Source organism: Podarcis cretensis (genome assembly GCF_951804945.1).
Source record: "Podarcis cretensis genome assembly, chromosome: 16".
NCBI classification, from domain to species: Eukaryota; Metazoa; Chordata; class Lepidosauria; order Squamata; family Lacertidae; genus Podarcis; species Podarcis cretensis.
Genome location: NC_137186.1, coordinates 32,209,014 through 32,221,795, shown reverse-complemented (window position 1 = coordinate 32,221,795; position 12,782 = coordinate 32,209,014). Strand labels below are relative to the sequence as shown.

At 48.2% G+C, this 12,782-nt stretch overlaps 1 protein-coding gene across 10 annotated transcripts in view; it reads left to right on the top strand.

Annotated features, from left to right (window-relative positions):
- The window catches only part of ARVCF (ARVCF delta catenin family member), a 331,955-nt gene that overhangs the window by 192,894 nt on the left and 126,279 nt on the right, over positions 1–12,782 (top strand). For 7 of the 10 annotated variants that reach the window (XM_079956528.1, XM_079956527.1, XM_079956525.1 and 4 more), the window contains one exon: positions 2,233–2,735. In XM_079956528.1, coding sequence (XP_079812654.1) covers positions 2,233–2,735 — 503 coding nt within the window. The remainder of the gene's footprint in view (positions 1–2,232; positions 2,736–12,782) is intronic. The other 3 variants (XM_079956529.1, XM_079956526.1, XM_079956524.1) reach the window with 1 other exon arrangement.

The window sequence follows — 12,782 nt, the reverse complement described above, 5'->3', positions numbered from 1 at the left end:
GTGCGAAACACCTGTTCGCACCATGCACAAAGAGGAAGAAGGGAAACCCCTGCACCTGTGAGTGGCGTTTAGGCGCTCATTATCCCTGCTTCTTACAAGGAAAAATATTGATGTGAATGTAACATTATTATCTTCCTTTATGCTGCAGAATGGAAACAGCTCTCCTGCATAAAAGCAGACATAATGGCTGTTGAGACAGTGTAAATTGCAGCCCTAAAAACTAATGAATTATACATATTCCAATAAGTGCGTCAATAAAAGGGTCTCTTGGTTTTTTTCCTCCCCCCTTTTTTTCTTTCTTGGCTTTCCCATGCTTACCCAATTTCTTCAGGCTATTTCTGTTTATTGATTTCTCCAGCAGCTGAATATAATCATACGGTTGGAAGTGTTTGATAACACAAGCATTAATTGTAGCATCGAAAAAGGCTAATTTGGAAAGATTAGTCACCCTGAGAGTCTAACCTCTTAATTTGGTTCAGTCCCTGATTGGATTATATGACCCAGGGGTTAATTAGGGGGTTAGGCCCTCCAGATGTTCTTGAACTACAAGTCCCATCATTCCTCACCATTCATCGTGCTTGGTGGGGCTGATGGGACTTGTAGTTCAACAACACCTAGACGTCCCTCTGGATCAGGCCAATGGCCCATCTAGTCCAGAATCCTGTTCTCACAGTGACCCAACCAGATGACACCATGGGAAGCATGTAAGCAGGAACCAAACACGAGAGTCCTCTCTCGACTCCCGTAAGGTAAAGGTAAAGGTAAAGGTACCCCTGCCCGTACGGGCCAATCTTGACAGACTCTGGGGTTGTGCGCCCATCTCACTCAAGAGGCCAGGGGCCAGCGCTGTCCGGAGACACTTCCGGGTCACATGGCCAGCGTGACAAAGCTGCATCTGGCGAGCCAGAGCCGCACACGGAAACGCCGTTTACCTTCCCGCTGGTAAGCGGTCCCTATTTATCTACTTGCACCCGGAGGTGCTTTCGAACTGCTAGGTTGGCAGGCGCTGGGACCGAGCAGCGGGAGCGCACCCCGCCGCAGGGATTCGAACCGCCGACCTTTCGATCGGCAAGTCCTAGGCGCTGAGGCTTTAACCCACAGCGCCACCTGCATCCCTCTCGACTCCCGTGGTTTCCACCAATTCCACCAATCTCCACTGTCAATAATTTAAAAATAGCAAGAGAAATTAAACGTAAACAACTAACCCTTCCATGGCTGGCCTTGCTTCTCATTGCTCACAGGCTTCAGGCTTCCTGTCCTGTAAAATATGAATATGAATGGGTCGTCTTTAAACAAGTCTTTTTGTAACTCTGCTGGCCAGTTTTAGAATGTTGTGCTTAACTCTCTGATCTGTGGTAACTCAGATGTAACAACAACAACCACAATTTATTATTTATCCCCCGCCTGTCTAGTTGGGTTCCCCCAGTCACTCTGGGCAGCTTCCAACAGAATATTAAAAACACGATAAAACATCAAACATTAAAAACTTCCCTAAATAGGCCTGCCTTCAGATGTTTATCTGTTTGACATCTGATGGGAGGGCGCCACTACCGAGAAGGCCCTCTGCCTGGTGCCCTGTAACCTCACTTCTCGCAGGGAAGGAACAGCCAGAAGGCCCTCGGAGCTGGACCTCAGTGTCCGGGCTGAACGATGGGAGTGGAGACGCTCCTTCAGGGATACTGGGCCAAGGCCGATTAGGGCTTTAAAGGTCAGCACCAACACTTTGAATTGTGCTCGGAAACGTACTGGCAGCCAATGTAGGTATTTCAAGACCGGTGTTATGTGGTCTCGGCGGCCGCCCCCAGTCACCAGTCTAGCTGCCACATTCTGGATTAATTGTAGTTTCCGGGTCACTTTCAAAGGTAGCCCCACGTAGAGTGCATTGCAGTAGTCCATGCGGGAGATAACTAGAGCATGCACCACTCTGGCGAGAAAGTCTGCAGGCAGGTAGGTTCTCTCTAACACAGTGGTTCTCAACCTGTGGGTTCCCAGATGTTGTTGGACTACAACTCCCATCATCCCTGAGCTCTGGCCTTGCTAGCTAGGGATGATGGGAGTTATAGTTGAACAACATCTGGGGACCCACAGGTTGAGAGAGGCTGCTTTAATATATGGGTGGGGTGGGGTCTGGCTTAGCATTCCTGGATGACGCTCCCAACATAGCCTGTTTAAAGGCACAGTTCTTGTTTTAAAATCAGAATGCCTTCTAATATCTCCCCCTCTTTCTCTTAGCAGGGGTTACGATGACCCGATTGAGACCGAGATCGTCGACGAGAGGATCCCCTATCTGCATGGCAGCTATGCGGCGCCCTTGGCGCAGCCCGAGCGGGGGAGCATGGCCAGCATTGACCGCCTGGGCAAGCGCTCGCCTTCCATTGACAGCATCCGCAAAGACCCCCGCTGGCGGGACCCCGACCTCCCAGAAGTCATTGCCATGCTCAGCCACCCCATCGATCCGGTCAAGTCCAACGCAGCAGCGTATCTGCAGCACTTGTGCTACGAGAACGACAAAATCAAGAAGGACGTGAGGCACCTCAAAGGAATTCCTATTTTGGTGGGCCTCTTGGACCACCCCAAGCCCGAGGTTCACCGCAAGGCTTGCGGGGCGCTCAGAAACATATCCTACGGGAAGGATAATGAGAACAAGGTGGCGATAAAGAACTGTGATGGGATCCCGGCTTTGATCCGGTTGCTGCGGAAGACGAATGACATGGAAGTTCGGGAGCTCATTACAGGTTAGCACCTCTGTTTGTATCTCTGGGGATATGTTTGTTTTTATGGAAAGCTTTTGCTTACTTCAACACCAGTCTGCAAAGTTTGCCGCGGAAGTAGGGGCCGTGGTCTGCCAACCATTTGGTCTGAATTTATTCCTTGATTGATTAATCATTTAGGTAAGGTAGAAAGGTAAAGGACCGCTGGCGGTTAAGTCAAGTCAAAGGCGACTATAGGGTTGTGGCGCTCATCTCGCTTTCAGGCCGAGGGAGCTGGTGTTTGTCCACAGACAGCTTTCTGGGTCATGTGGCCAGCAGGACTAAACTGCTTCTGGCACAATGGGACACCGTGACAGAAACCAGAGCACACGGAAACACCGTTTACCTTCCTGCCTTAGCAGTACCTACTTATCTACTTGCGCTGGCGTGCTTTCGAACTGCTAGGTTGGCAGGAGGTTAATCATTTGCTTGTTGTTGTTGTCGGCATTTGTCTGTCTTAGGAAACAACAGAGGAGTGCGCCTTTGGGGGGGGGTGAGGTCAAGCTGTTGGATAGTTGCAGCTCCTGTGGTGGCTGTAGAGACTGATGTGGGAGAGACATGTCATTTATTGATGTACAGTTGCACCTTGGGTTACAGATGCTTCAGGTTACAGACTCCGCTAACCCAGAAATAGTACCTCAGGTTAAGAACTTTGCTTCAGGATGAGAACAGAAATCGTGCTCCAGCGGCGCAGCGGCAGCAGGAGGCCCCATTAGCTAAAGTGGTACCTCAGGTTAAGAACAGTTTCAGGTTAAGAACAGACCCCCAGAACGAATTAAGTTCTTAACCCGAGGTATCACTGTATATCTCACCCTTCCACTCAAAGGAGCCTAAACACACACACACACACACACACACACACACACAGAGGGAGAGAGAGAGAGAGAGAGAGAGAGAGAGCGCGTGCGAGAGAGAGAGAGAACAAAAAATATATAAAACTATCGGCAATGAAAATGCGTCCAGCACAGTTTTGGGCTGGGGCAAGGATCTCTACTTAAAAAGCATGTTTATTTGTTTGTTTGCTATTACATTTCTATCCCACCTTTCTTCCAAGGAGCTCAGGGTGGTGCTCAGCTCTTCCTTGCAGGTTTCCCGTTGGCATCAGGTTCATAGCTGTCAACTTTTCCCTTTTTTTTTTTTGCGAGGAATCCTATTTGGAATAAGGGAATTTCCCTTTTAAAAAGAGAAAAGTTGACAGCTATGATCAGGTTGGTCCCTTTGAGAGCAGGGATGCTGGACTGGAGGGGTCGTTGGCCTGGATCCAGCGGGCTCTTTTTATATTTTATTTCAACAAATTTATATACCACTTTATGGTACAAAACCAACCAACCAACCAACCAACCAACCAACCAACCGTCAAAGCAGTTTGCAAACTGTGTCTTAGGTTCTTAGCACTCCTTCTCGTTGTACCAAGGCAGGCAGCTAGACCCTCTCCTGTGCCTCTTCCCTGCCTGCCCCCACATTATTCACCCAACATTTGACGGTCACTGGGCATGCTCAGTGCTTTTAGATTTCTGCTGCCCCCCCCCCCCAGTCCCATCCCCCCAGCCCAAGTTATTTTTGTTTCCCCAATTGTGCTTGGTGCCTCACTCTTGGTGATATTTTGGCTGCATCAAGACCAGCACTCAGAGGACTGAGTTTGCTTTTAGTATATAAGATGTTCTTTTAACTTGAATGGATTGGTTGCTTCAGGTCCTGGATTATTTTGCAGACTTTTCTTTAAAAAGGTTCTTCCTTTTTTTAAAAAAAGGAAAAGAAAAAGGAGTGAAATCCATTTATTTTTCAGTAGTAATTTGTCAGAGAAGCTAATTTCCCAGAAATATGCACATTTCCTTCCTCGCCCCCCGCCTTTTTAAGATTCAGAAATGGAAAGGGTGGCCCATAATTTGACCTGCATGGATAACTTTTTAATGTTAAATGGTTATCAGGCTTCTCTGCAGTGACAGAAACGCGTCTGAGTTTGCCCTTTCCCCTGTTGAAAGGGGTGGCTGCAGCGGCTTTGAATCTTGATTAATGAATTCATTTTGTGCTCTGAACATGTGCTGTCGGGATTGGGGCCAAACGAATGAAGACACTAGACATGCTGTCAGGAAAGGCATTAATGGCTGTTTAAAAAGTAAACAGCAGATCTGGAGAAGGGTGCCACATTTTGCACTAAGTGCATAAGACCAGATTAGCTGGATCAGGCCCATGGCCCATCAAGTCCATGATGGCTATTTTTGTGACTCATGCAGAGTGATACAGCCATTTCACCCTCGAAGTAGACTCCATACACAAGACTTTGAAGATGACTCTTTACTTGCAGGGTGGCAACTATTAACCAGCAGTATCATCCTAGGTAAAGGTAAAGGGACCCCTGACCATTAGGTCCAGTCGTGACCGACTCTGGGGTTGTGGCGCTCATCTCGCTTTACTGGCTGAGGGAGCCAGCGTACAGCTTCCGGGTCATGTGGCCAGCATGACTAAGCTGCTTCTGGCGAACCAGAGCAGCGCACGGAAACGCCGTTTACCTTCCCGCCGGAGTGGTACCTATTTATCTACTTGCACTTTGAAGTGCTTTCGAACTGCTAGGTTGGCAGGAGCAGGAACCGAGCAACGGGAGCTCACCCCGTGGCGGGGTTTCAAACCGCCGACCTTCTGATTGGCAAGTCCTAGGCTCTGTGGTTTAACCCTCAGTGCCACCCGCGTCCCCCATATCATCCTAAGAGCAGCACAATTCATTTCACTCTCTTGAGCCCAAGAGAGGGTTCTTCTTCCTTCGAAAACTCCTTTGAAGCAGTCCCTAAATTATACCTTTGTCTGTCCTCACCAACTCCTATGGGTAGCGTGTTCTTGGAGACTCCACGCTCAACAAAACAATAGCAAAACAACCATCCAAACGCCAGCCTCCACCCCTCCTTATCTAAGACACACACACACACTTTTAAAGGGAGTTATCCCATTAACAGAGCAAGGGTTCAGCGTTTCTGTGACTTTAATTGGAGCCACAAGATTTTGCAGCTGTTGCATTACATTATGTAGGTTTTCTTTTCCCCAATGCACTTTATGCTTTGTAAAATGCATTTTCTAACAAATACAGTACAAATACTAACTGTTATGTACTGAGTTGAATAGGATCCAAAAGGCAGCAGTCTGATTGGTTCTAGAACAATAGGATTCAGAGTGCAGCAGCCTTATTGGTCCTAGAGCAATAGGCTCCAGAATGCAGCAGTCTGGTTGGTCCACAGGAGCCACCCAATCCAGCTCCAGGTGGAAGTGAATCCACAACCTGATTGGCCTACAGGAGAACCCCGGAATTAGCCAATCACATGGGGCCCATTGTATAAATAATGTATATAAAGCAGACATTCTGGGGGAACTTCCATTCCTCCTCACCACTATGAGCTGAATAAAGAGCATGAAATCCACTCTTGACTCAGAGTATATTTCACTAACAGTCCAGCATCCTGTTCTCACAGTGGCCAAGCAGATGCCACAGAGGGAAACCTGCAAACAGAACCTAAGCAAAAGAGCTCTTTCCCCTACTGTGACCGCCAGAAACTGAAAGCCTTTCTGCCTCTGACCTTGGAGGCAGAAGATTGCCATCATGGCTGGCAGCCATTGATAGCCCATCCTCCATGAATTGGTCCAATCCTCCTTTAAAGCAGTCCAAGTTGGTGACCATCCCTGCCTTGTGGGAGTGAGTTCCGCAGTATAACTGCATAAAGAACTTGCCCCGAATCTGCCCTGAACCTGGCAGCATTCAGCTTTGTTGCTTTCTGCCCCCGAATCTAGATTAGTTGTATGAACTGCCTTGGCCTCAGCAATCTCACAGTACAGTGGTACCTTGGGTTACATACGCTTCAGGTTACATACGCTTCAGGTTAAAGACTCCGCTAACCCAGAAATAGTACCTCAGGTTAAGAACTTTGCTTCAGGATGAGAACAGAAATTGTGCTCCGGCGGTGCGGCAGCAGCAGGAGGCCCCATTAGCTAAAGCGGTGCTTCAGGTTAAGAACAGTTTCAGGTTAAGAACAGACCTCCGGAATGAATTAAGTACTTAACCTGAGGTACCACTGTATTTTTAGGGACGCAGGTGGCGCTGTGGGTTAAAGCCTCAGCGCCTAGGACTTGCCGATCGAAAGGTCGGCGGTTCGAATCCCTGCGGCGGGGTGCGCTCCCGCTGCTCGGTCCCAGCGCCTGCCAACCTAGCAGTTCGAAAGCACCTCCGGGTGCAAGTAGATAAATAGGGACCGCTTACCAGTGGGAAGGTAAACGGCGTTTCCGTGTGCGGCTCTGGCTCTGGCTCTGGCTCTGGCCAGAGCAGCGATGTCACGCTGGCCAAGTGACCCGGAAGTGTCTCCGGACAGCGCTGGCCCCTGGCCTCTTAAGTGAGATGGGCGCACAACCCCAGAGTCTGTCAAGACTGGCCCGTACGGGCAGGGGTACCTTTACCTTTACCTTTTACCACTGTATTTATTTCGGCACATCTTGAAACTGAGCTGCAAGCGGCAGCAATCCTTTTCCTTCTTATTATTTTACTGTGCTTTCTCCCCTGCTCTCCCTGCCCCCCTCCCCATGCTGTGACTTGCATGTGATCTCTTGGGACTCGGGGGGGGGGGACCCAACATTATTTCAGCAGACCATTCTCTCATCCTCAGTGTGGAGAAGAATGAGGGCAGGTCTGATAAGGGAAGTAATACGTTGTGATTCGGCAAGGCAGCGAAAGGTCTTATTTTATCGTGAGCGATAAGGCTCGGCGCAGAACCAATGTTCCCCATCAGAGATACAGGATGTGCTGCTTCTATTATGTGGCTCGGACAGGCAAGCAGAAGTTAGGGGCTTTTAACGAGCTTTTCCGTCATTGGGTACTTACCGCAATGTAATTTGTGTGGATTATTTGAAAATGCTGCAGTACTGTGGCCACGGGGTCTGGTATTCTCTGCCAGACAAATCCCTAATCCTGTAGGCCAGAAACTCCATTTCTGCAAAGAATTGATTCCAGCTCGCCTTACCTGCAGAGCAGGGTTTACACAGCATATATATATTTTTAACAACTGGGCTTTGTGTCTTTAGTTTCCAAAGAGGCTACTGCATTGGGAGCAGATGTCTTGCCTGACCTCTTGCAACTTGGGATGTGTGAGCTTCCATTGGAGGTGTGAGGAAGATTCCTGTATTTTATATTTCCTCCCACCTCACCCCCAAGGAATGGCTGCATGACCAACTTGCTGTCAGAGTTAGGCAACATTCACACCATTCATTTAAAGCACTATGATACAACTCAGCTCTACCTCTCCTTTAAATCAGAACCAGTGAAGGCGGTGAAGGTCCTGTGTGAGTGCCTGGAGGCGGTTGGAGGATGGATGGCGGCTAACAGATTGAGGTTGAATCCTGACAAGACAGAAGTACTGTTTTGGGGGGACAGGGAGCAGGTGGGTGTGGGGGATTCCCTGGTCCTGAATGGGGTAACTGTGCCCCTGAAGGACCAGGTGCGCAGCCTGGGAGTCATTTTGGACTCACAGTTGTCCATGGAGGCACAGGTTAACTCTGTGTCCAGGGCAGCTGTCTACCAGCTCCACCTGGTACGCAGGCTGAGACCCTACCTTCCCGCGGACTGTCTCGCCAGAGTGGTGCATGCTCTAGTTATCTCCCACTTGGACTACTGCAATGCGCTCTACATGGGGCTACCTTTGAAGGTGACCCAGAAACTGCAATTAATCCAGAATGTGGCAGCTAGACTGGTGACTGGGAGTGGCCACCGGGACCACATAACACCGGTTCTGAGAGATCTGCGTTGGCTCCCAGTACGTTTCTGAGCACAATTCAAAGTGTTGGTGCTGACCTTTAAAGCCCTAAACGGCCTCGGTCCTATATACCTGAAAGAGCATCTCCACCCCCATCCTTCAGCCCGGACACTGAGATCCAGCGCCGAGGGCCTTCTGGTGGTTCCCTCATTGGGAGACGTGAGGCTACAGGGAACCAGACAGAGGGCCTTCTCGGTAGTGGCGCCCACCCTGTGGAACACCCTCCCATCAGATGTCAAAGAGATAAACAACTACCTGACATTCAGAAAACAACTTAAGGCAGCCCTGTTCAGGGAAGTTTTTAATATGTAACACTGTACTGTTTTTAACACTTGATTGGGAGCCGCCCAGAGTGGCTGGGGAAACTCAGCCAGATGGGCAGGGTATAAATAATAAATTATTATTATTATTATTATTATTATTATTATTATTATTATTACTCAGTGCTGGCTGGCCTATGAGGTGGACTGAGGAGGCTGCCTTGGGCTGCGAAATCTCGTGAGGGTGGCACCCTTGAAGGTGCTTCACCCACCCTACTGCCACCGGAGAAGCGAGGAGAAGCGGTGGCTTCTGGTGAGATCTCACGAGAACTCGCAGAACTCTCGTAAGATCTCACAAAGATTGTGAGGTCTCACCACTGCCATCACTTCTCCCACCACTGCCGCCAGAGAAGCAAGGAGGAGAGGATGTGGCTTCGGGCGAGATCTTGTGGACCTCTTGCAAGAACTCACCAGAACCTGGAAGCCACAGCTGCATGATCCCAGTTCATACCCTCCAACATTTCTCTAATGAAAACTGAGACGTCCCATTCCATAATGATAAATTTTACTATTTGTATCCCACACATCTTATTGGGTTGCCCCAGCAGTCTGGGCAGCTTCCAACATACTGTATTTTTCACTCCATAAGACGTACTTTTTTCATCCTAAAAAGTAAGGGGAAATGTCTGTGCGTCTTATGGAGCGAATGTGTACTGCCTGGAGCTGAATTGCCCAGGGGCAAAAAGCAGATCGTGCTTTTTTTCTTTTTAGAAAAAGGGAAGGGGTGTTGAAACAAAGCCGCTGAGCAGCTGATTGGCAAGCGATCGGGAGGTAGATAAGGGACTCTAGCGATAAAGGAGGCTGCCTGCGAGGGGGAAGGTAAAAGCGCATGGATCCTCAGGATTTTTGGATTGGGTCATCCCAAATTCACCATCAGATCACATAGCATGTCCATGGCTATAGCCTGCACCAAAAAAATCACGGATCCACTGTTTCATGGGGCCGCAATGGCACAAAACACATATCATGTCTGTGGCCACAGCATGAGCCACAAAAATCATACATCCACTGTTTCGTTCAGAATATTTTTTTTTTCTTGTTTTCCTCCTCTAAAAACTAGGTGCGTCTTATGATCAAGTGCGTCTTATGGAGCGAAAAATACGGTATATAAAAACATTAAATGGTTTTTTTTAAAAAACACCCTTCCCTACTTAGGATTGCATTCAGATGGCTTGGGGGTTGGATGACTCCATACCCCCCCCCCCAACATTTCTTCAGTGAAAATAGGGACGTCCTAAGGAAAAGCGGGACATTCCGGGATCAAATCAGAAATTGAGATAGCTTCTCTAAATCAAGGACATCCCTGGAAAATAGGGACACTTGGAGGGTCTGCCAGTATGCAGGACCTTGGTGGAGGGCTGGCGTTGGGGTGGCAGCAGCTTCCCGTTTTGCCTCACTTAGCAAAAGAGGATAGGCCACCCCAGATGCCACCTTAAAAGTCCTGACAGTCCCAGGAACTGTCGTTTTTTAAGCTTGCTGAGAATTGTTAGGAGGCCCCTACAGTGGTACCTCAGGTTACAGATGCTTCAGGTTACAGACTCCACTAACCCAGAAATAGTACCTCAGGTTAAGAACTTTGCTTCAGGATGAGAACAGAAATCGTGTGGTGGCAGTGCAGCTGCAGTGGGAGGCCCCATTAGCTAAAGTGGTAGCTCAGGTTAAGAACAGTTTCAGGTTAAGAATGGACCTCCAGAACGAATTAAGTTCTTAACCCGAGGTACCACATATGCTTCAGGTTACATACGCTTACATACATATGCTTCAGGTTACATACGCTTCAGGTTACAGACTCCGCTAACCCAGAAATAGTGCTTCAGGTTAAGAACTTTGCTTCAGGATGAGAACAGAAATCGTGTGGTGGCAGTGCAGCTGCAGTGGGAGGCCCCATTAGCTAAAGTGGTGCTTCAGGTTAAGAACAGTTTCAGGTTAAGTACGGACCTCCGGAATGAATTAAGTACTTAACCCGAGGTACCACTGTATTCTCCTCCCAGACCTACAATTCTCAGAGTTCCATGTGAAGAGGAATCGACTGTTAAACCACCCTGGGAACTGTAGCTGTAAGAGAAGAACAAGTGTTCTCCTAACAACCCTCAGCACCCTTCACAAACTATGTCCCCCTCCCCAAAGAAAATGGCAAAGCTTCTCCTGTATCTACTTCCACATAATACATTTAAAACACTATAATACCACTTTAAGCAGCCATGGCTTCCCCAAAAGAATCCTGGGAGGTGTCAAATTATCCTCCAGGGAGGGGGAAATAATCCAGGTTAGATTTCAAAAAAATAAGTGGTTGTCATTGTTCTGAGCCCCCCGCCCATTTTTTTTACTTATTAAAAAAGCTCCAAACCTTGGAAATTAATTCTGCGAACAAGCCCCTGGCCACGGGGCCCGCAAATTTAATTGTTTGCACACAGAGAACTTAATACGGCGTCTTCTCCTTTCTTAACCATGCAGAGTAACCATAATCTTCTTTGAAAAGAATAAACCTTATTACAGAAGCCAGTGTTTCATGTTTACAATAGCTGATTTGAAAATGTGTTGAGCTGGAAATCTTCTGCCAACTGGGACGGCAGGTTTGCGAAGAAATCAAAAGAAGATGTCCCAAATGGTGTGTGAAAAAGAAAAAAAGGAAAGGGGTGTGTGTGAGAGAGGAAAAAAGCCCTTTGGCACATCTCTGCAAAAACTAATATGTATGATCAAGATAATGTTTAAGCAGGGTAGAAAAATGCCTCCTTTGCAAGGTGCAGACAAGAGAACATTCCACCAGATTGGCCCTCTTTTCTGTAGAGGGAAAACGTTGGTGGATAAAATTATTTCAGCAGGGATGTTGTATGGGGTTTGCTTTTAGGGGGCGTTGCAGGTTTTTTGTTTTTGAAACCCCACCCCCACCCCAGTGACAAGGGGATGGAGCAACCCCTTCTATGAGGACAAGTTGCAACGCTTGGGACTTATTAGTTTAGTGCAGGGTTCCCCAAACCTAGGCCTCCAGCTGCTTTTGGACTACAATTCCCATCACCCCTGACCCCTGGTCCTGCTAGCTAGGGATGATGGGAGTTGTAGTCCAAAAGCAGCTGGAGACCCAAGTTTGGGAAACCCTGGTTTAGAGAAAAGGAGAATAAGAGTTGACGCGGAAGGTCCCTTCCAACTCTACCCTTCTATGATGCCATGAAAGGAAAACAGGCTGGGCTAGTCCAGGGATAGAGTACCTCTGGTCCGCAGGCCAAATTTGGACCAGCACAGATCCCAGTTTGGCCCATGACGTGGTTTCACCCAAATGATACCTGCCCTACACCGTATGTGATGTCAGCTGAGGGGCAGATAAAGAGGTGTCTGGATCAGCCCTGTGACCGAGTTCCCTGGGGAGAGATCTCCCTTGTGCAGCTGATCCCTTTCGAAAGCAGGTTGGAAGTCGCTGCTTATCAGCTGATGAGAGATAACTTCAGGCCTGCTGATCAGCGTGCTTCAAAGCAGCATAGGCAAGGCCCTCTGCAAGTCGTGTGTAGTGCTTTGAAGTCCTGATGGTTTTACCTGAGGAAGAGGGAAGATACAGATCAGGCCAGATCAGTTTCCCTCCCCTGGAAATCCAACACGAAAGATGCCCTGCAACATTTTATTGCAGACCCGCTCGTTCCTGGTGCTTGAGGGCCTTTGACAAGATTTCTCATGCTCAAACTCAAACTCCCTTGCTGGACAGATTGCAGATCTTCTAGTTTTAAAGGAATTGGCCTTACATTGTTTGGCCGCTATATAAACAAATGCTCCACAGCAAAAAATAGCACGTTCTGTGAAAATACCCAAAATATTGGCTCGTTGACTGGGATCACTGTGCTTAGGGAAAAACAAAACAAAACCCTTCAGCTCGTAATGGATTCCGGATTAATTACTCATTTTCTTGTTCTCAATGGCTAGCCGTCAGGAGCTAATTTATT